Raw genomic sequence first — 25,149 nt, forward strand, 5'->3', positions numbered from 1 at the left:
CATCATGGAAAAGATAAAATAAATCAGTTATTAGAAATAAGTTTTTAAAACTATTATGTTTAGAAATGTGTTGAAGAAATATTCTCTCCGTTAAACAGAAATTGTGGAAAAAATATACAGTTGGGCTAATGCTTCTGACTTCAACTGTATATGCATGTTTGTATCAGAGTATGGAACACTTATATACATTCATAGATAGATAGATAGATAGATAGATAGATAGATAGATAGATAGATAGATAGATAGATAGATAGATAGATAGATAGATAGATAGATAGATAGATAGATAGATAGATAGATAGATAGATAGATATATAGATAGATAGATAGATAGATAGATAGATAGATAGATAGATAGATAGATAGATAGATAGATACACAGACTAGATAGATACACAGACTAGATAGAGAGATAGATAGATAGACAGACAGACAGACAGACAGACAGACAGACAGACAGACAGACAGACAGACAGACAGACAGACAGACAGACAGACAGACAGACAGACAGACAGATAGATAGATAGATAGATAGATAGATAGATAGATAGATAGATAGATACACAGACTAGATAGATAGATAGATAGATAGATAGATAGATAGATAGATAGATAGATAGATAGATAGATAGATAGATAGATAGATAGATAGATAGATAGATAGATAGATAGATAGATAGATAGATAGATAGATACACAGACTAGATAGATACACAGACTAGATAGAGAGATAGACAGACAGACAGACAGACAGACAGACAGACAGACAGACAGATAGACAGATAGATAGATAGATAGATAGATAGATAGATAGATAGATAGATAGATAGATAGATAGATAGATAGATAGATAGATAGATAGATAGATAGATAGATAGATAGATGCACACAGTATATGCATACATACATACATACATAACCAGAAAACTGTGACAGTGGGGCAACAACCAGTAACTGTTTGGCCTATTGTATATAACACAAACCCAAACAATAAGTATACATCTATGCATTGTAATAATTAAATTTTGGAATTTTAGAATTTAAATTGTACCATGGTTTGACTAAATACCACATTCTGATTGGCTTCAAAGGGCCCTATCTTACAAGGTGCAAGACGTAATTGGCGCAAATTGTTGCTATTTTGAGACCAGCGCAATCCTAATTTCATGTTTTGGGACATGTTGTTTAAATAGCAAATCCATATGCACCATTTTGTTGACTTATGTGTGTTCTGATCTAAAAAAGAGGTGTTTCAAGGCATATTGTTGGCGTATTGCTCTTTTGAAGAACTGAAATAGGCGCCACGCCGTTGACCAACTTAAACCTGGTCTAGTCCAGCGCAGAGATCACCTATGAATGTCCAAAATGTGTACACATTGCTTAATATACAAAGGATGTACAGCAATACACAAACATCTTTACATGTGAATAAAATTAAAGAATTAAAATATTACAAAATTATTATTTTCTACATAAATATATAAAAAAATGACGTCCATGTCTTCTTCATGTCGGGGAGCTTTTTTTTTAGTTTAATCATGACAATTTGCATTTGTATAACGTTATTATGATTAGCAGTATAATTTATTAAATGTATTCATATATTTGTTTTAATAAAAACAAGTTTAGATTTGTCCACCTGTCAGGTTTTGGAAACGTATGCATCACCATGTGGGGCATAAGAACAGGACGTGTGTTTATAAATAACTCAGTTTTTTGACCACACTTTGTTATTATTGTCCATTCATTCATTTGTTGGAAATTAGATTTAATTAAATTAAATTACAGTTTTTGCACTTAAACTAAATTAAATATGTCGACTAATGGATGTCTTCAGTGGAGTGAGTACAACACCGTTCCCTTATTCCACGAAAGTGGAGTACAGTAAATGGAATAAAGTAACAAGTTAAAGTAAAATAAAGAAAAAGTAAAGAGGCTCGTTCTTTATCTTTCTGCTACATTGGCTGTTAAACTGTTTTCTCACTAGAGAAGCATTCAGTTTTTTCTCTTACAAAGTCTGCCATGTAAATAGCAAATGCATCATGGAGCGATCCAACTGACTCTTAACGGGAATGGGAGACGAGACTTTGATTGTTTATTGTACGTTATACTCGAAACTCATTAAGAGAATAAGCACAACCTTGTTAAACCATGCGCCGGAGCGTATTTTTCCATCGTTGAAATAGCAAAAGTGAACTCGGACATGCCCTTAATGCTTTTGCGCCATGCGCTTTAGACTTTGTGTCTACATTGTTAAAATAGAGGCCAAAGTGTGCAATAAAAGCATTAAACACATGTAGTTCCAGTAGATTCATCACTGTTTTTTTTATCAGTCTGCAACATGATATCTTTTGTAGCAAGGGTAAGTAGGCAGTAATCACACAGCAGAAGTATATTGCTGTCAATACTTACACATATACAAGATTTCCTGGAGTCGAGTGTGCAGCAATAGAGTCTTCCTGGAAACAAGTCTGATCAGATAAAACAAGCTGTGTTGTTTACCTTAGTCTGTCTACATACACACCCTTTTGATTTTACTTATGTTTTGCTGACAGATCATATTGGGAATAACATTAGGGATACACTAAGGAGATCTATCCTCTACACAATGCACAATGCAAAGAAAGCAATCAGTGAAGTGTGGCTTTATTGGACACCCTTCATCTCCCGGTTTCACAATAAAAGTCCCAATACATAGTAAATATTCTATATGAGCTAAGCTAAATGTAAAAATAAGGCAACAGTCTTTTTTTTTGGCTACGAAATGTCTGATAAAGAACTTGACTTAAACTTCATGCAAATTTTGAGGGCGTATTAATTAATAGTCATGTGTCCGTAGTAAGTCCATGTTTTGTTCTCATAAGCTTTATTTTTCACTGGGGTTTTACGTTCTTGAGATTTACTCAATAACAAGGAAACAATGGTGTTTAACGCTTACAGTATGGCCATTTCCATCTACTGAACTTTAAAATCTGAGTTATGCAGACATGCAGATAAGTGTATCTAGATTGGATTGGATTGGATTGTTTGTTTGTTTGGTTGGTTGGTTGGTTTGCTGGATGCATGGTTGGTTGGGTGGATGGTTGGATGGTTGGTTGGTTGGTTGGTTGGTTGATTGGATGATTGTTTGGTTGGATGGAAGGTTGGTTGGATAGTTGGTGGGTTGGATGGATGGATGGATGGATGGATGGATGAGTGGATGGTTGGTTAGTTGGTCGGATTTATTTAATGACAGAGAGGCAGACATTTTTTTTTCACTTGGTTTGTATGGATTCTGTTTGAATGTTTCACAAGGTAGAGCAGGGCACAATTATGTTGTGATTTGTGTTAACATGGAATTTTTAACTTCAAACTGCATCATGATCACAGAAACACAACTAACTGGTAGGGGATTCTCCACAATTTCATGTACAAGTGCTGGGCTAGCTTCAGAGATGTATGCTTCATAGAGAAGACTTCCACTCACACAGACATCTCAAGAGTCTGGGTAACATAATGAAAGCATACGGACAATCAAAAGCCTAGCATGACACGAAAACTTAATTTTGACTTTGATTGATTGATTGATTGATTTATTGATTGATTGATTGATTGATTTTTGTCTTCTGTTTCAGTTCTGCCAAGTCACACATGTGGAAACCCAGGGTTGATACCCAGAGGAATTATCCATGGGACAAGGTACAACGTTGGTGACAAGATCCGCTACAGTTGTGTAATGGGATATGTTTTAGAGGGGCATGGAGTACTCACCTGCATAGTGAGCCCAGGAAGTGGAGCATCGTGGGATTTCCCAGTACCATTTTGTAGAGGTAAGTTGCTAAATTCATACAAGGCCAATAAGTTAAAAAGTAGTTTAAAAGGGTTTTTGGAATATATTCTCAACACCATGTTTGTATGCAAGGATAACATAGGCTGTGTAGGATCATGGGGTGTTATGATCTGAGTGTATGTCAACTTATGCATATCTTTGTTTATGTCAAGTTGTCATAACAAAGCCATCCCAAGCAATGTCATCTTTTGTAATTAAAATGACATAACTGAGTGAATAGCCATTAATGACAGTTGTCAAATGCATGCATAACATCATCTTCATTTTTATGTCCATATCATGATTATAAAGTTGTCGTGAAATTATTATAAACACCCCATTCAATTATTGTGTTATCATAGCAAGTTTACAACATTAGCACAAATAAATGCAATAGCACAAATATACGAAGAGCAAAATGTTTTGTTGATTGATTGGTTGATTGATTGATTGATTCATTCATTGAATCATTCATTCATTCATTCATATCAGATAAGTCTAACAGTAGTATTAAGATAAGGTAAGCTAAAGCAGGGGTTCTCAACTGGTTTGGCCATGGGACCCACATTTTTACATGGTCATCAAGCCGCGACCCAAATTTTTAGGAACTATAATACAATTTTAGGAATTATACTTAATTTGTATTTATTTGTTAACATAAACAAGTAGTGACAGATAAATCATAAGAAATTCACCAAGACTTACAAATAAACAATATTTTATTGTTGTCATTTAACACAACGGATCAAATTATAGAAATATTACAAAGTAAAAATGACAAATACTGTTAATAAAACATGTTTTCTGGTTTCTAAATGTTGTTTTAATTTAGGAGGTTTCATGCTCTCATGAGAGCACCTCACTACATATGACACTGAGGCTTTAAGTCTTTTTTGTTGTCAATAAATATATCCATATATCCATATACATATTCGGGGTCTTACTTACGCTTGACATATTTGTTGCAATATTTAAATGAAATTTCACATGTCAAACAGTAGGGTTGTCACACACGCATTTCAAAATAAAAGTCTGATATAAGCAAAAATAAGTAAAAAATGTAACTTTTGTTGTTTTTTTTTTTTTTTAACACACATTCCGCGATCCACTGAAAATGTTCCCGCGACCCACTTTTTGGATCACGACCCACCAGTTGAGAAACACTGAGCTAAAGTATTAGTATGGAGTATTCAACTATCAACTTGAGAATGGGATAGTCCCAATAGAAAACTGTACCGACACAGTTTAAATTTTCTTGAACTTCTATGTTAAGCTGCTTTGACCCAATCTACATTGTAAAGCAACTATAGAAATAAAGTTTAATTTTATTGAATATATAATACAGTTTTGCTAATTCTACTATTGCAAATCTTTTTAAAAACGTTTGTGCTATTTTCTCCAGCTGAAGGATCATGTGGTGGGACATTACGAGGAACAACGGGAACTATATCAAGTCCACACTTTCCTTCGGAGTATGAGAACAATGCGGATTGCACATGGAGTATTCTGGCTGAGCCAGGGGACACTATTGCCCTAGTGTTTACAGACTTCCAACTTGAGGACAGATATGACTTTCTGGAGATCAGTGGCACAGAAGCACCATCAATATGGTAAGTAAAATCCCCTCTTTTACTCTTTTAATTAATTGTTATGTTTATACGATGTCAAGCAACAGCGACAGTTTATACATTAATTTTAGCAGTACGAATGACTTTTTGCACCTTAATATAATGTATGTTGGGCTACAACTTGGAACGGTCAATGATTTGCTACTTCAAACAAAATCTCTGTTGTTACTGTGAACATACTGTGTAGAATCATCACAAAGTCTATTATTGCTGATGTAAACTTGCATATGATATTGCAATATGTTTTTACTTCCAAGGAAGTAAATCACAATCAAAATGTGTTCTTTGCACATTCAGAAATCATACAAGTGAATGATATTCATAACCATCTGCTGTTTTAATGAAAACAAACAGAGGAAATGTAATGATTGCAAGCCTTCCACTGATTTTGATCGTATATTTAAAATATGTAAAAAAAAAATTACTTAGTCTCGTTTTGAGGGTCATACTCGATGCTTCTTTTGTTAAAAGCAAAACAGCGTAGGTTCTGATCTCTCTTGTAATGATTTAACTTCAGTTCAGATGCAAAAAAAAAAAAAAAAACAACTCTAAGTGCTGTCTGAAATTAAGCATTTTTCTCAGACTTCTGTGTTTATGCTGGGTTATTTCATTTTAATGACCATAAAAAGAACATATTCTTTGCCATGAAAGTGAAATTACTGAAGCTACACACATGAGACTGATAAAAATGCTCAGTTTTGAAGAACATTTCAGGTGGAATTTAGAGGTTTTTACACCTAAACATCTCTGAACCCTCAAATTTATATAAAACACTATAAAATGTGCCATAAATGTAGTCTACATGAAACCTGCACTCTTTTCCAAGGCTAAAGTCTTGTGAAAGCTGTGTGTGAGGAATGGATTGCAACTCATTAACCACGTAAAATCTTTTAATTTGGAATGTAACTTTTCATGTTCACTGGCAAAAAATAAAAAAATTAAAAAATAAAATAATAATAATAATAATAATAATAATAATAATAATAATAATAATAATAATAATAATAATAATAATAATAATAAAAACTCAGGACTAAATTATATTAAAATGAAAACCTTAAAATTTATTTCAAGATAAAGTATTGCTTGGACATCACAGAGGATGTGTGTGAAACAAACACATTAAGTAAACTTCATCTAGTAAACTAGTCTCATCCCAAAGGAATTTAGATCAATACTCAAAAGAAAGATTAAACAGTGCTCTTAGAAAAAAAAATGACATGCCATTGATCACACTAATTATTTCTTGCTCTGACTATTTTACTTCTCATATTGAGGATCACCAAAAAATATATAAGCTGCATAGATGAAATATAGCCCTAATTATAATTATATTCAGACAGACAGAGATGTGTTTTGAGTAATATTTTGTTGCTTCAATGTATATGAAAACTCAGGCAGGGAATAATATCTACCTGTGCATAAACATTTAGGGCCCTATCATACACCCGGCGCAATGTGGCGCAAGCCACGACACAACTGTTGTTTGCTAGTTTCAGCTTGGCCCAAAGGGTCGTTCTGATGTTTTGCGCCACGCTGTTTAAATAGCAAATGCATTTGCGCTCATATGTGCGCCCGTAGGTGTTCTGGTCTAAAAAGGGAGGCGTGTTGAGGTGTATTGCCAGCCTGATCTCACGAGAAAACGAGTTCAGTCGTACGAAATGGTACGATTTTAAAAAGGAGGCATGGCACCTGACCCCACCCCTAACCCCAACCGTCATTGGGGGATAAGCAAATCGTACTAAATTGTACGAATTAGATCGTACAAATTCATACGAATTAGCCACTAAATGAAAAAGTTACGAATTGCCGTGAGATTGTGTTGGTATTGCTGGCGCGTTGCTAGTTTGAGAAGCTATAATAGTTTTTTCAATAGACCAGAACAAAGCCGGTCTATTGTCCAGCGCAGAGCACGTTCGTTGTGCGCCTCGCTTACACAATGCTTAATACACACAAGATTTAGAGCAATACGCAAATATCTTTACATATGAAAAAGAATGAAAATATTAAGGATATATGTAGGATATAATAAGAATTTATATAGGATATAAATATAAAGGGTTAAAATATTACAAAACAGATTATTTTTGAGCCAAAATAAATATAAAAACCATACTTTCATGCCTTCTACATCTCGAGGGGCTTTTTTAGGTAGATTTGCCCACCTGGATGTCCATACAGCAGTGTTTATTAACGCGTGTCCTGTCACATTTGCCGTGCAAAAACAGTGCAAAGCTAAACGTGTGTGTGCACGCGCACACATTTTTATAACATTGCGTGTGACGCATCGTTGCAAAAAGGCTTGAATTATTTCACAACAAACATATCAAACAAGTTTTTACCGTAGTAAGGGAGATCTGCTTCATTCTTATCTGTCACTGTGCTGCTTATCTATGTGAAGGCTACAGAAATCCCTGGCTCTGACACTTTACAGACAAATTCTGGAGACACAAAAGACGTATATTAAATCTTAAAAAAAGGGGGTAAAATAGTTTATTTTATTGTTTGTTTGTTCTCCTCACCTGTTTTTGTCCTCACATATTTTTCTATTTACAAAAGGTTGCAGTTGTCACCAAGTTCAACCCTAGTGAGAGAGAGTAGCATGCAAAAGGCTTTACCTGAACTCTATTAACTTTAAGCTCCGTGAATAAAATTGTTCTTGGTCTTGATGTGTGAGAATAGATGCTTTACACCTCGCAAATACTTTGCTTTCTGCTTTACCAAAGCAGGTTTGAAATTACACAAACTTGCTGCAAGAGAGCAATAAGATTACTTCGCCGGGCTGGCGATGAAATAACAACAGCAGCTGTTAAAATTGCAGTGAAATAATATCAGGATGTTTGTTCCTGCTATAAGCTGCATCAGCATTATGCACATGTTGGGAACAAAATGGATGCTACATTATCTTGATGGGGTTGGTATTAATTAAATGTCTGTGGAAAGACAAGGTTTAACGTATAACTTTTTTGCACATTCAGAAAAAAGCAGAGTACAAACTTTGCTGTTAATCATCAATTAAACTGTTATGATTCAGTTATATTAATTACACGAAGGGCAATCAAAACACACATGCTGTGTAGTTGTAATGAAAAACATACACTCACTGGCCCTTTCGCCATCAGAGCTGGCTTAATTCTTCATGGAATAGATTCAACAAGGTACTGAAAATATTCCTCTGGGATTTTGGTCTATTTTGACATGATAGCATAAGGCAGTTGCTGCAGATTTTTTGGCTGCACATCCATGATGTGAATCTCCCGTTCCACCACATCCCAAATATGCTCTATTGGATTGAGATTTGGTGACTGTGGAGGCCATTTGAGTACAGTGATCTCATTGCCATGCCCAAGAAACCAGTCTGCAATGATTTGCGCTTTATGAGGTGCAACAGCGACTTTCAGATGGTAGGGTCAGAATTTGGCATCAACAACATGAAAGCATGGATGCATGCTGCCTTGTATCAACGGTTCAGGGTGGTGATGGTGATGTACTGGTGTGGGGGATATTTTCTTAGCACACTTTGGACTCATTAGTACTAATTGAGAATCTTGTCAACAACACAACAACACAGCCTACCTGAGGATTGTTGCTGACCATGTCCATCTCTTTATGGCCACAATGTACCCATCTTCTGATGGCTACTTCCAGAAGAATAACGGTCCTTGTCATGAAGTGTGAATCATCTCAGACTGGTTTCTTGAACATGACAGTGAGTTCTTGTACTCAAATGGCCTCCACAGTCACCAGAACTCAAACCAAAAGAGCACCAGTGGGATATGGCGGAACGGGAGATTCAAATCATGAATGTGCAGCCGACAAATCTGCAGCAACTGCATGATGCTATCATGTCAATATGGACCAACATCTCAGTATCTGGATTAAGGCAGTTCTGAAGGCAACAGAGGGACTAACCCGGTACTAGTAAGGTGTACCTATTAAAGTGGCCGTTCCGTGTATATCAAAACTGGTCTTCTGTATATCTGCAGTCTAGGAATTCAGAACAAAAAATAAGTTTGAAAATATGACTATACTAATATGCCTTAAAAAAATTCTGTGGTCTTAAATTTTAGCTGTTTACTATTCAATTTAAGAAATTCAAATACAAATTAAGAAATACAAATAAAACAATATGTAATATTCAGTTTTATTAAGTTACAATTGTTAGTAATTTAAATTACAATTGTAATATAGGTTGTTTTGGCATATTTTAAGCTCTAAAAGTGAACAAGAAGTTAATGTCTGAACTCAAATATCAAATATATTAGCGGTAGAACTGTGTGAGAGCACAGACATCTTTATGAATGAACAAAAAGTTTATTTTGGGGATGCAGAAGAAAATAAATATATAATAAATGAATATTAAAATCTCATAGACATCAGATACTGCAGCATTATCGAAGTATTGATTTCCCTGTGTTTCTGTCTTACACTTCTGGGAGTAAAGCATTTCCTGTCCGAGAGATGTCTGAGAGCTTTACAGCCATATGTGACAGGAGTGTGAAGAAAAGGCTGTGAGTTATTCTTGCTTCGCAGGCACTGGTATGGCATTTAACAAAACAGGTCTGCTATAGTTTCATATGGATTACTGAAACGCTGGCTCAATGAAGACCCGAGTCTCTTCCATGACATTCAGAAGCATTTTCATTATTGATCGCGTTACTGTGGCATTATAAAAAGAAAACCTGGCCAGTTTTAATAGGATAAGCAGTATATTTTGACCTCAGACATTTCATTCCGAATCAATCAAAAAGACTACAGAAGGTCAGTAAGTACTTATACCTTGAATGATGTTCAGGTTGATGCTGCTGAATATGATGGGAGGCTCTATGTGTGTTTATGTAGCTGATTCGCTGATTTTTATCCATTCATTCATTAGTCCATCCACCCATCCATCCATCTGTTAATCCATTTATTATCCATCCATCAATCCGATCCATCCTTTTATTCATTCATACATCCGCCGTCTGTCCATCCATATATCCATCCATCCATCCATCCATTTGCCTCGCCATTTATCCATCCATCCACCAACCTTTCATTCATCTAACCATCCACTATGCATCCATCCATTCGCCCATCTATTCATTCGTTCATCAACAATCCCATTCATCATCCATCCTTTCATCCCCTATCCATCCATCAGTTCATTTATTCATTCACCCCTCCATTCATTTATCCATTTATCTATCCATCCATTCATCTGTCCATCCATCCATTCATTAATTCACCCTTCCACCCACTCATCCATCCATTCATCCCTTATCCATCCATCCATACATCCATCCATCCATCCATCCATCCATCCATTCATTCACCCCTCCACCCACTCATCCATCCATTCATCCCTTTTCCATCCATCCATCCATCAATCCATCCATGCGTCCATCCATCCATTCATTCATTCATCCCTCCATCCATTCACCCCTCTATCCATTTATCCATTCATCCATTCATTCATCCATCTATTCATCTACCATCTATCCATTCACCCCTCCATTTCTCCATTCATTTATTCGCCCATCCACCCACTCATCCATTCATCCATCCTTCCATTCATTCATTCATTCATTCATCTAACATCCATCCATCCATCCATCCACCCCTTCATCCATTTATACACCACCCATCCATTAATCCTTTGTCCATCCATCCATCCATCCATCCATCCATCCATCCATCCTTCATTCATTCATATAATTATTCATCCTTCCGTCCATCATCCCCTCCATCTGTTTATCCATTCATTCATTCATTCATTCACCCCTCCATCTATTTATCCATTCATTCACCCCTCCATCTATTTATCCATTCATTCATCCATCCATTTATCCATCAATCCAAGCAGAAGGAAAGTGGGTGAATGAATGAGGATGCTGTTTAAATGTGCTTTGCTGTTTAATAAGAATCACATTGGTTTTGGAGCTTCGCTGGCTGTGGTATTAAGCTGATTTGAGACTTGAAAGTTCAAGTGCCTGTTTTTTTTTTTTTTTTTTTTTTTTGGGTGATGATGATTATGAGTATTGAAAGTGGTCTTGCAAGGTTCAAAGTTGTTTCAAATGGCCCAAAGAGGCAAGCTCGTGCAAGTCGTTGACGCAAGAACATCAGCTTAATCAAAGGTGACAAATGAATGTACTCTCAAGTCAAGATTTCAAGCTGGTGTGAGTATTAACATGTTTATGATGGGTGAGATCAGCTACAAGACTGCAATGAGGAGTTTTAAGTCACTTAGTGCTTCACACAGAGACAAGCTTGGAGCATGCACAAGTAAATGGAACTTCACTTTAAATTTCAAAGGTCTTCAGAGAGTCCATACTACTGTTTTAAATCTGATGATGTTAATTAAAAGTTAAGTATTGACTTGTTTAGGTCAAAGGTGGCCTTTGTAAACAATTAGAGCTGTTGGCAAAAGAAACAATCTGATCCACATATTAATCACAGATCATTTTTCATGTGTTTCTTTAGTTTATTGTATGTGTCTTGTTCTGAGTAGTTGTTTTAACCTGAAACTGATCTGCACACCCTTATATTAACTGGCCCATTTCAGAACACAGAGTTCTTTTGTATTCCTGGATTATTTACAATTGCAAACTGGACTGTTCTCTTGTTTACGGATTGTTTGCTGATTGCCTTGATCTCTGTTTGTATCCTTGTATCTGATTGCTTGCCGCCAGCTCTGACCACTGTCTGGAATTCATTCATTCATTTTCTTTTCGGCTTAGTCCCTTTATTAATCTGGGGTCGCCACAACGGAATGAAACACCAACTTATCCAGCATGTTTTTTTTACACAGCGGTTGCTGTTCCATCTGCAACCCATCACTGGGAAACATCCATTTACATTCATACACTCACATTCATACACTACAGACAATTTAGCTTCACCTGTATTCACCTGTATCGGATGTCTTTGGGAGTGTGGGGTAAACCGGAGCACCCGGAGGAAACCCACGCACACCTGGGGAGAACATGCAAACTCGGACCCATCCGAGGCTCGAACCAGTGACCTTCTGGTCAAATTCCCTCTCAGCCCTTAATCGTCATGGCTTCCTAATCATCCCCGTCCACTGAATTGGCTCTGACACTGTCTCTCTACAACACCAGTAGCTTGTGTGTGGTGAGTGCACTAGAGCCGTTGTCCTGTGGCTGCCGTTGCATAATCCAAGTGGATACTGCACACTGGTGGAGGTGTGGAGATACCCCTCCAGCCCCTCTCCTACCTCATGATTGTGAAGCGTTTTGGCTGTATGGCCATAAATGCGCTATATAAATACACATTACATTATCGGAGTCTTTAAACGGTGAACTTCACTTCTGATTAGTTTTGTACATAATTACAGAATTGGAAACTGACAGACCTAGGAAATGACAGCTGGAGAGAGAGAGAGATCAAGAAACACTTGGGCCCTAACACAGGTCCTGCTCACATCAACCAACCAGGTTGATGTACTGGTGTTGACTTTGTGCAGGTAAAGCAAGAGTAGCTCCACTGAAGTTGATAACTATTCCTATACTTGGATTGGCAGCTGCAGTTCCTGCTGGAAATGTTGACAGAAAGGAACAATTTGAGGTAACTCTGCGTCATTCTGTAATTTGGATAGGCAGTGCATCAGTCCTCAAATACATTTGGAATGGAACTAGCAGTTTGCTGATGTTGCCAACAGAGTTTACCCTATCAGAGACCTGTCACAGATGTCTCAGTGGCATTATTTCAACTCTGCAACCAATTTCAACTCAACTCAATTGTGTCTATAAAGCACTTTCAACACCATGACTGGATCCAAAGTGCTGCACAGGCAAAGTTAAAATAAAATAATATGAACTAATGGCTAACAGGCAATAAAACAAGATAAGGGGGAAAAGACATGTTTTAGGCACTATCTGAAATACTTTAAAAGTTGAAGAAGATCTATTTGTCAGAGGAAGAAAACTCCAGAACCTAAGAGTTACCACAGAGCAAGATTATTTAGGGATTGACTTGTTTAAGCAAAAAGGTGGCCTTTCTAGAGTTTTTAAAGAATAATAGCTGTGGAAAAAGAAACAATTTGATCAAAAGATTCAGATTAGCCTTATTGAGTCTAATTTCCATGTGTTTCTTTGGTTTATTGTATGTGACTTGTTCTAATTAGTTGTTTTAATCAAAAAACAATCCACAAACAGGTGTACACTGGCCCATTTTAGAATTTAATGTCATTTGGTTTACTTGTACACTCTCAGAAATAAAGGTACATGCGCTGTCACTGGGGTGGTACCTTTTTAAAAGGTACAATTTGTACCTAAAAGGTCCATATTAATCCCTCAAGGATACATATTAGTAAAAAAGTACAAAAGTGTTCCTCTCAATATGTTTAGGTACTAATATTAACTTTTAAGGAACCAATAAGTACCATTTAAGTACAAACGTGTACCTTTTGAGAAGGTACCACCCCAGTAGCCCATTTTACCAGTGATACTGGTAAATATATGGAAAAATTTCCGGAACGACTTTACCGGTAAATTCAAAAAAGCGCTGTTCACATAGACGAGGACAAAGTTGCGGAATTTTTCCAGAAAAGAGCATTCACACATCCATTCCAAAATACCGGTAAATTCTGACATCATTAACCAGAAATGACCTCTAAACGGCTGCGCTTGTATTTGTAAACATCTGACTACGTCACAAACTCTGTGGATGGATCAGTATTGTGAACAACTTCGATGAAAACATATAAAGAAACAATTTCGTATGTCGAGATGTACATGATACTGTATGTGTGTGTGCTGGCGCTCACGGGCTGTTTCACAGGCACACACAAAGCTTGAAGGTAAACAAACAACGGCTTATCATAAGCATCGTATTGATAATTATTTACACGATTGGCATTAAGATGAACATATAAATGCTATTTGACTAATTTCCACCAGCTAAATGTGTCTGGAAAAATATTCAAAGGCTTTTATTCTCATAAAGCGTGCGGATGTGAATGCGTCTGAATGTTCTGATTGGCTAAAAGCAGATGTCTCACGTCAGCACGTTCTAGACGTGTAGGCGCTCTTTCCGGCAATCTTCCTTCTGCGTTCACACAGGGCTGCATTCCGGCAAATTACTGATAATGTTACAACTTCTGTTTCCGGAAAATAGCCAGAACGAATTTACCGGTATTTTCAAAAAGGGCCTGTTCACACATACACACCTTTCATTGCTGGTAATTTTCCGGAAAGGTTTGTATGTGTGAAAGGGGCTAGTGACAACTCACGTATCTTTATTTCCGAGAGTGTATTGTTTATATTTGCGAACTGTATTGCCAATTCACTATCATCTCTACATTTTAGGCGAGATCGTGGAATTGTCAGAAGTTGAAATTGTTGAAGGATTGCTGTTTAGGTCAGTGACATAGTCCAGTGATCGACCATGCACTGCCTTAAAACATACAACTGCTCTTAGTAATGAATACTGTAGCAAATAGGTAGCCAATGCAGGTTGATTAATACAGGAGTACTGTAATAAAGCACATCGCAATAGTCCTAACAAGATGACATGGAAGCATGAACCTTCTCCAAGTGGAGTTTATGTATAAACTAATTTCGAAAGGATCACATGCTTATGATTGACCACAGCTGGTTCCACACCAGGATTGAATTCAAACACACAATAAATAACCAGATTCTTACCTTAGTTATCTTCGTCTTGAAGAATCCTCCATCCACTCCTATTCCTCCCCCTCTACCCTAAATTAAATCAGGATGGCGGCTTTGTGGTTAGCACTGTTGCCGCACAGCAAGAAGGTCACTGGTTTGAGTCCTAGTGGGCCAGTTGGTGTTTCTGAGCGGAGTTTACATGTTCTTCCTATGCTTGCATGGGTTTCCCGGGACCTCTGATTTCCTCCCACAGTCCAAAGACATTTGGTATAAGTGAATTGTGAAAAGTGAATACAATATGCAGGTACAGTTGGTTTGTTCATTTGTTCATTTGAAATTGATCTTAAATGAGGAAAAAAAATTGTCCACAGCATAAATTTGACGGTCAAATTTGAGGTCAGAATCAAATTTGACACTAGTATTTTTTTTTTCCTTTTTTTTTTTTTTACATATAACAGTTTGTTCCCTGGAAACTGACCTAAGCAGTCATAAACATCATTAATAAGACTCTAATTTCCAATTATGATCATCTTCGTGTTATCCTAATTCAGTTGGAGAAAATCATTTGCCAACCAAGATTATCCTCTGTGAGACGTTCATGAATAAACTGCAAAGCACATTAATTATCTTGTTTCAATGGGAAATGTATTTGTGAATAATCTGCACACAAGTGATAATGAATACCAATTTTTTCAAAAATAGAGCTCAATAGCAGCAAATAAAGAGAGAAGAAAATGGCTCCCAGAACAGAGCTCTGAGTTACCCTCGCAGACAAGAGGAGCAGTGGAGTATGAGTGATCACCTAGACTGACTGAGACAGTACTATCCTTCAAGTGAGAAGAGAACCATTTTAAAGCTACACTCTGAATACCAACAAGATTCTGGAGACAAGCAATAAGTATATCACAGTTCGCTGTATCAAATGCTGCAGTAACATCTTACAGAAGTAGAGCAACATGGCTCCTAGAGTCAACAGATATTGAAGATGTTTTAGAGACCCACAAAAGAGCCGAATCTGTACTATGTGCAGATCTAAAACCACCGTCAACATGATTTCACCAAGTAGAACATGATCCTGGATGAACATCTATGTTGCTCCTTGAATGACATTCCAATCAGCCAATCAGAAAATGTTTCAAAATAGCAGAACAAAATGGATTATAAAAAGAACATAAAGTCTCAGTCAAACTCAAATGTTCAAAAAAGGCACAATTTTTTCCAACAACAATAAAAAAAGCTCCAATATAGAATATAATATATTCAATATAAAGTAGTAAAACATAGTAAAAAAAAATCAGAGCTGACTTTCATGTAATTCACCTCTCAGAGGGGGGTAATATTTTTATTTTGAGAAGCTTTTCAGTTGATTAGGATGTTTTCTCTGTATAGGCCATTTCAATGTGGTCATGTCGTTGGCCATTAGGCAAGCTGATAATTCATTATCATGTGATTTAGCTCATAAATAGCATACAGTACCTTCAACACCCTGCAGATGGCGATATCGCCTAGTCCTTCAAACAAATTAGCCATGGTAGATAAAGATGCCGACTTGTCACACACAATCACAACGTACCGAGTAACGGTAAGCGTCCGTTCAAATGTAGTGGAGTAAAGAAAACATATATTCTATCAAAAATGTAGTCAAGTAGAGAGTAAAAGTTGCTTATATTTTTAATACTCAGTACAAGTACAAAGTAGCCAAAACATACTTAAGTAACGAAGTCCATTTACTTAAGTACTTTACACCACTAGTATTTTCTAACTAAATTGATGTTCCAGGGTCAACATTGATGTTAATCCAGGATCTCATTGTACCTAATGAAGTTCCAAAACCACACTAGAATGTATTGCAAGTATAATTTCTCTTTAAAAAAAAATGATTAAGCTGCTCCAAGACATTGTAGTTGTTCTAATAACTTAGATACAAAGGGCAGCTTCCAAAGGCGGCCCAAATTACCCATGTCATCAGAATCTAAGCTAGGTTTAAACTACAGCAGAAGTTTAATGACAACATGCTTAAAACTAACCGGTGTTCAGATTGTCCTTCCTCCCATTCAAAAAGTAGGCAGCAAATTTTCATGATGCAGTATGCTACACATCAGATTTCATAACCAGTGTAACTTTTAATGTTGAGTAGTGTGATATGAAGCTGTAATATCGCCATAACCCCAACCACAGAACCATTCAAATACAGCGTTGGTAGCATAATCTGAAGGGTAGTATAAAACACCAGAGGAAAGACTGCTATTTACAATAAACAGAATGCATAGACCAATAGTGTCAAACAACTTAAACTTAAAGAAAGAAGAGGTAATGCCATCACTTGGAAACATGGCAAGCTTCATAAGGGCAACCATACGGTATATTTTAGTTATTGAAGAAAACCAGTCATCTAATTAATAGGATTGACCAGGAAGAGCATATCAGTAATGGGAGCTGAATTTTGATATCTGATTGCAACGACCTTATCAATATAAAAATTCAAGAATGCCTCATCATGTATCAGCAGAAAGAGAACTAAAGAACTCAATAATTGTGAGAGTTTCTTAAAATAATGGCAGAAAAATAATGAGCTCTAGCTACTGTAACTTGACAGCACTTTGACATTCATTCAGACAGCTCTTCATGATCGCATAAGAGACCTGCAGTTTATCCTTCACCTATTTACATTCAGTTCTGTACTCTTGTCTGAGAGCTGGGGTAGTAAAATTTAACCAGGGCAGTGCTTTATCATTACTTTTCCTATAGCCTTAATAGGGACAAAACATCTAAAATATCAGTGGAAGAAGTGGTTAATTGATTAACCAACACTTCTAAGTGCATGCTAAGACTAGGAGATATCAGCAAAGCAGGGAGAGAATAAGCTTTAAAAGCAGCTAAAAACTAGTGGTGGGCAAAGTGAGGCTTAAGGAAACACTGAAACAGTCAAAGCAAATGTTTTGAAGCTTTGAAATGTTTCGAAAACCATTTCTACAGTGACACCTACTGGTATTTTTTTTACGTATTGCACTGGAATAGCTTCAGAAAAGAAACAGTTAAGCAAATTGAGTTATTAAACCCGAAGTTGTAGAGTTGAGGTGAAGCAGTAAACGTTCCTGACTAGCATGCAGAGATGATGAGTTTGAATCCGGAGAGATGGAGCTATAGATGTTAGTTTTTAAATGCTCTGTTTTTTGTAAAGTGTTTTGTTTTAACACTGGTCTGATGTCTGAATGAAAACTTTGTGAATAAATGTCTTGTTTTGGTCATAAAAAAGTAACATTAATAAAATAACTCGTTTAAATTTCTAAGTGATCTGGTGTTTAAAAACACTTTAGTCATGTGACCTGGTTGTTTCCAATCAGCTTAGTCACATGACTTGGGTGTTTTGGATCATTCTTCTGTGCAGTGTTTCGAAACACTTGCACTACAGGATCTCGAAACTTTGTCGAGACATCAGTTTCACCTCAGCCATCCCTACAAAAAAACTGCTTGGTTTGTAAGGAGTGAAGACACAAACGAGGCAGGAACAGAAATTGTAGGTAAACAAAACCCAGTCTTGTGATTAGAGAAAACTATCTATAACCTTCAGATCATCAACAGAGACCCCAAGGATAAAACAAGATCAAGTGTAGGACCAAGTTCTTGAGCTGGACCAAAAACCTCACTGTAATAAAAAAAAGATTTAAAAAAAAAACTTCTATCCTAGGGTTTTGACAGATAGCACTCATGTGTATTTAAATCCCTCAATTCTAATTTAGTCAACAGAGCAGACAATTTCAGATAGCAGTTCAGAGAACTCTTGTAGGAAATTGCCCTAAGAATGTGGGGGTCTTTAAATTAAGACAAACAAAACACACTTAAAGTTCAAATCAATTAACTGAAACAAATAGAAAGAGTTAGAAGGTAAAAGTTTACATTTTATCTTGTCTTTACAAACAACTGAGACCCACACATGATCCAAGGACCTAAGGGTACTGAAAACTTTTCAGAAAGTTCAGAGTGATAACATTCCGCTGACATTAAGCCAAGTTGCAGTGATAAATAAAATCATTTCTAAAGGCCGGTGCACACCGAGATGTTTTTTTGCTCGTGTTTTTCGTCGACGTTTAATGTCTCGTGACTATATAAAGGGCGTCAATGTGATGGTGCACACCAACGCGCAAAACGGCAGGTGTAAATGCGTCATTTTAAAATGCTCATGCTCAGTTTTTTGTTTTGGCACGACGCGTTAAAACCTTCTCCACCAATCAGATTGCCACTTTTGTTCACGTGCACAGAGCTCCTGAAGTTACAGTAAACAGCACTTGCAGGCGCTCAAACGCGAAACTGTCAATGCGAGCGCACATTGAAGAAGATGCCCAGAGGCGATATGAACGTGGAGCTGCTTATTGCTTTTGTGAACAATAATCATTTCTTCATCGCTATAGCTGGAGCTGCTGCTTGAACCATTCATGCTTGTTCGAGTCACCAGAAGCTTTAACAACAAGCGTGTGAACTTTCTCTCTTCCGCTTCTTCTGTGTTATAAGCGGGTGTCAGAAGCTTAAAGTTGTGTTGCACCATCTAACGTCATGGAGTGATTTTGCACACTCTTCTCTTTGACCCCAGTGAAAATCGCTTGGGTTTGAATGCGAAAAAACGTCTCGTAAAACGCTTACGTAAACGCAAACGAAAAGTGACCCAGTGTGTAGGAGCCTTAAGGTGTTCATGCAGAGCATGATTATGTGTGAGGGGGTAGGAGGTGGCTGTTTAGGGTCTGTGTGACAGGACAGCAATAAACTCAGCAGTGGTAACTTGCTAGTGCCAAGAACCATAAACGTTTGGGAGAAGAATGGCATGATTTGAGGAGTTTCACCTATGATCTCAGGCACTGCAAAGCTGAGTTCACAGAAAGACATCAAAGCAGAAGAATAATGGATCTGACTTGTGGTCCGGCGTGCTGAAAAGAGGACAGAAAGCCTGCAGCACTACAGTGGGCACCTTAAGGACATACCGGCTCTTTGGTAGAGAAATGTTTTCACCATACCTGGTGCAAATTGAAGGTATGAATGAGTTGCTGGTCTGAAGGTCTCTCTCTCTCTTTTCTGGTAGATCAAATGACCAGAAAAACGTGGCAAGTAACTTGATTTGCTTAAAGGGAGCCAAATAAAGGCCTTCCACAACAATAGATAAGTCTGTGCTCGTATGTGGCTTGCATGCCTCAGCCTCAAGATACCACATACGAAAAGTTAAGATTTACCAATCATTGGTAAACAGCTATGGCTGCCATGTAAACCTTCAGATTGGAGGAAGAAAACCCTGCATAGAACCTGAAACTCTAGCATTGTGACAACCAGACAGTAAATAGGAGTCAACTGGCAGTCATTCATTCATTTTCCTTTCAACTAAGTCTTGTATTTATCAGGGGTCACCATAGCAGAACCGCCAACTATTCTGGCATATGTTTCACACAGCGAATGCACTTCCAGCCTCAACCCAGAACTGGGAAACACTTATATACTCTCGAATTTAGACATTGCAATCATACAGTTAATCCAATTCACGTATACCGCATGTCTTTGGACTGTGGAGGTAACCGAAGCACCTGGATTCAAACATTCAAACACCATACAGAAATGCCTACTCAAACCAGCGACCTTCCTGCTGTAAGGCAGGGATTTCTAAGCTCGCTCCTGGAGGGCTGGTATCCTGCTGAGTTTAGCTCCAACTTGCTTCAACACACTTGCCTGGAAGTTTCTAGTATACCTAGAAAGAGCTTGATTAGCTTGTTCAGGTTTAATTGGGGTTGCTCTAAAAGATGCAGGACACCGGCCCTTCAGGACCGCCCCTACTGAAAAAAAAAACAGCTTAAACCAGCCTAGGATGGTTGGCTGGTTTTAGCTGGTCAACCAGGCTGGTTTTAGAGGGGTTTTGGCCATTTCCAGGCTGGTTTCCAGCCATTTCCAGCCTGGTCTTAGCTGGTCAGGCTGGGAGATGACCAGCTAAAACCTGCTTGACCAGCCTAGCCAGGCTGGGAGTTGAGCCAAAACCAGCTATGTCCAGCTTAAACCAGGCTGGTCAAGCTGGTTTTAGCTGGATTTAGCTGGTCATTTTCCAGCCTGACCAGCTAAGACCAGGCTGAAAATGGCTGGAAACCAGCCTGGATATGGCCAAAACCCTTCTAAAACCAGCCTGGTCGACCAGCTAAAACCAGCCAACCAGCCTAGGCTGGTTTAAGCTGGATTTTTCAGCAGGGCGAGTTTAGACACCCCTGCTGTGAGGTGACAGTGCTAACCACAGAGCCACCATGTCGCTCTGGCAGCCATTACTCGACAAAGTAAAAACTCCCCATTTCAGAAAATAAAGTTTCCTCTTTGTCAAAATGCAGAGTATGATGTTAAGGAAATCAGACCCCTCAGTGTTTAATCCCCATTTCCACAGGTCCAGTCCAGTGATCCCCAACATTTTTATTTCCATGGACTGGTCAATGCTGGACAATTTTTCTGTGGCCCGTGAGGGTATGGGAGGGCTGTATGTAGATTGCTAGGGGACCACTAATTGTTTTCTCAGAGAATGACAAGCTGACAAAACAAAGCTGCAACTTTGATACAAGCCTTATTTTTGGAGAAAATTAAAAAGCACTGCAGTGTTTGGGTGTTCTTTGTTCGCCTAAGATAATTAATCTACCGACATGTGTTTGTTCCATACAAAGTATAAAGCTGATCGGTCACTTGCAACATGAGCACAAGCCTCCATTGGAAATAACGTACTTGCGCACATAAAAGACACAATATGTGAACAAGGCCACCATCATTTGCGATGTACAATAGTTGATCTTCTTGCACAGGCATGCTGGATTCACTTGATTTGTTGACAAATTTGTTGAGGATCCATTTCTTGGCAGGTTGTGGGTCCTTCGCTGGGCCTTTTCTCCTTTGCAAAGAAACTTGCCAAAGACAGCTGTCACGTACTCATTTTTGCTAGCTTGTGAGTTAAATTTTGGTGCTCAAGAGACAGAGATGTAACCACGAAAATATGCTCAAATTTTACAAAAATAGATTGTTTTGACTCATATAATAAGCAAAACGTAATTATTTGATTTCTTGTACTGCTCTGTTCCGATTGATCCATGGACTGGTACCATTCCATGGCCTTGGAAGTGTGGACCACTGGTCTTGTCTACTTATTGAAAGTCTTGGCTGTATGTGTCTTCCTGATCCCCATTTTCTTTCTAGATTACAAGCACTCAGCTGCCATTGTTGTATGCAAGAGGAGCTTGACATATAGATCTGATGATGCTGGGCAGGACACTTAAAAGTGGTGAGGAAGAAATCTTCTTTGCCTGAACTGATTGTGCAGTGTTACAGTACCAAAAAGACCAGAAGGTGAAAACATGGCTCCCAGCTAAACCAATCCATCTTTGTCTGAAAATATAGCCTAATCAAAGATGCTTTTTAAAGCGTCCAAAGAATGGTTTATTGCTCTGGCCATTCCTGGTGGCCTAAAGAGAAAGAACTGTGGCCCAGGGCAGCTTTCTTGTTGCTTTCAGACCATAGCTTCCAGCTAAGTGCACAAGCACACACCCGCTGGACGTGTTGCAATTAAGTTTCTTTTCAGCTTAGTCCCTTTATTAATATGGGGTCGTCACTGCAGAATGAACCACCAACTTATCCAGCGTATGTTTTACGCAGCGGATGCCCTTCCAGCTGCAATACATCACTGGGAAATGTCCATACACACTGATTCACACTCAAACACTACGATCAATTTTAGCATACCCAATTTAAATATACTACATGTCTTTGGACTTGTGGGGGAAACCGGAGCACCTGGAGGAAACCCATGCAAACACAGGGAGAACATGCAAACCCCACACAGAAATGCCAACTGACCCAGCCGAGACTCGAACCAGCGACCTTCTTGCTTTAAGGCGAATGTTCTGCACACTGTGCCACCGCATCGCCCTGTCATGTATTCCTTGAAGTTAATTAGCCTGGTGGTTAATGTCTGGGGCCTTAATGGCTGATGCTTTATCAGAAACATATCTGGCAAGATTATCTTAGATGTTCAGCATCGACCCATACCCGTGTACCCTCAGTCCCAAGAAAGGTAATCGGATAGATTAATAGATTAGGTACTGACTCCATTTAGATTGCTGTGTCTTCCTTCATGCTTAAAGTACACATTCATTCACCGGCCACTTTATTGTAAGTATCCTGAGTTTGTTATAGCCACTGACCCTATGAAAGCAATTTAACTGAAATTCCATTCAAAAACTCATTGACTTTGGGAGGAGGGAACCGGAACTGCTAAAATGCTAACTCGCATACAAATTGACGTCATAGTTCCTCCACTCTATTGGGCAATACATAGTCTGAAGCAATACAAATCAAATCTAATGCAACTGACTTTTGAGTTAATAACTTGTTTCTATTAAGTATAATGGACTATCATTAATATTCGAGTGAAACCAACTCATTTAATTTGGTTTAATTCACTTTTTAGCTTTATAACACTGAGCCTGACACTGATGTCTGTTATGTCCATATAATAATTAAATTTACTAATATAGATTTTTTTTTTGAGAGAGAGAGAGAGAGAGAGACTTTATTTGATTCAAAATATGAAGCTGACTGTTTTTTTCTAGGAATCATGGGAAGGTTTTTGAAAGAACGTGTATTCTGCAATTCAAATGCCAGTGCTGCTCATAATGTTGTCTGTGGACTTCATTTTCAGGAGTTATTGGCAGCAGTCATGAAACTAGACCTGCCCTCTTGACCTCTCCTACTCTTGTTGCCAGAGCTTGAATAAATTTGGCTACATCTTGTGAATAAAAAAAGGCTGTTCTCTTTGAAGACCTTAGCTACTTCAGATGCTCAGTACAATCTTTATTTATGACTTTCCTTACCCCTGGATCATAATTTATTAGACCGTAATTCATTCCACAAGCATTATTATTATTATTCATCCATTCATTCACTTCTTTTCGGCTTAGTCCCTTTATTAATCTGGGGTTTCCTCAGCGGAACGAACTGCCAACTTATCAAGCATATGTTTTACGCAGTGGATGCCCTTCGAGCTGCAACCCATCTCTGGGAAACATCCACACACACTCATTCACACTCATACACTATGGGCAATTTAGCCTATCCCTAGCCTAGCAAAAAATCCACGCGAACAAGGGAAGAACATGCAAACTCCACACAGAAACACCAACTGACCCTCAAATACTCAAGATGATCCTGTTGCGTGAGTTAGTTTTTTTTTAGACTATGGCTGCTTGCGCAATTGCCTACTACTTAGTGGGTACTGCATTTGAATATAAATGTATTTCTCGACCGTTATAAATATATGTTCTTTACAGTATGAATGTGAGCAGTATGAATTGAATTTGGACGTATTGCATCCACCATTTTGTTATCATTGTGACCCATCCACGTCAGTTGTGTCACTTCACTCCCATCCATGAATTGTCTTGTGAAGCATTATCAGATAATATAGCGTTCTTCCGATGCACACTTTAGAATTTCGCGGGAAGTAGTAGGTCATCTGGGTACTTCTCGCATACTGATTTTCGAATATAATGAATTCGGACTTACTATTCAGTTTGCATACTGTTTTTAGCATACTATATAGCATAAAAGTATGAGATTTAAAAAGCAGCCCATTACTTGAAATCTATTACATTCTAAAGTTCTTTTGTCGACAAATCAGGTTTATCACTTGACCCACCAGCCCCAATGATCTATGTCCATGTTGTATTTTATTTTCTTTCGGCCTTTACTGTAAATAATGAGAATTTTTCTAATTATATTGTGAAATTTCCGATACTCCGATTGTCAGATATGTGATAGAACATATATTATGAATTTTAAACAGCTTAATAATGATCATAATTTTTGTTATATGGCGGGTTAAGGGTGCCGTGTTGTTGCTAGAAGTGATACAGCTGCGATTGAAAATTAACAAGAAGTATTTATATTATTTATTAAATTACACATGAATTGTATTTTATCAGCTAGCTGGGAGACAGCTGAGGATACTCACATCAGTATAGCATAATCAAATAAAATTGTATTTTAGCAGCGCTTTCAAGTCTGGATGGGATAGTCTGGATGAGACAGCTGAGGATACTCCC

The 25,149-nt window shown here is 37.8% G+C and overlaps 1 protein-coding gene across 1 annotated transcript in view; it reads left to right on the forward strand.

Annotated features, from left to right (window-relative positions):
* csmd1a (CUB and Sushi multiple domains 1a) overlaps positions 1–5,859 on the forward strand; it is a 247,713-nt gene extending 241,854 nt beyond the window's left edge. Inside the window, 2 exon segments of the mRNA NM_001017855.1 lie at positions 3,617–3,811; positions 5,213–5,859. Of these exon segments, the coding sequence (NP_001017855.1) occupies positions 3,617–3,811; positions 5,213–5,424 (407 nt within the window). The 3' untranslated portion in view covers positions 5,425–5,859.
* Positions 5,860–25,149: the final 19,290 nt, after the last annotated feature.

This window comes from Danio rerio, chromosome 13, assembly GCF_049306965.1.
Source record: "Danio rerio strain Tuebingen ecotype United States chromosome 13, GRCz12tu, whole genome shotgun sequence".
NCBI classification, from domain to species: domain Eukaryota; kingdom Metazoa; phylum Chordata; class Actinopteri; order Cypriniformes; family Danionidae; genus Danio; species Danio rerio.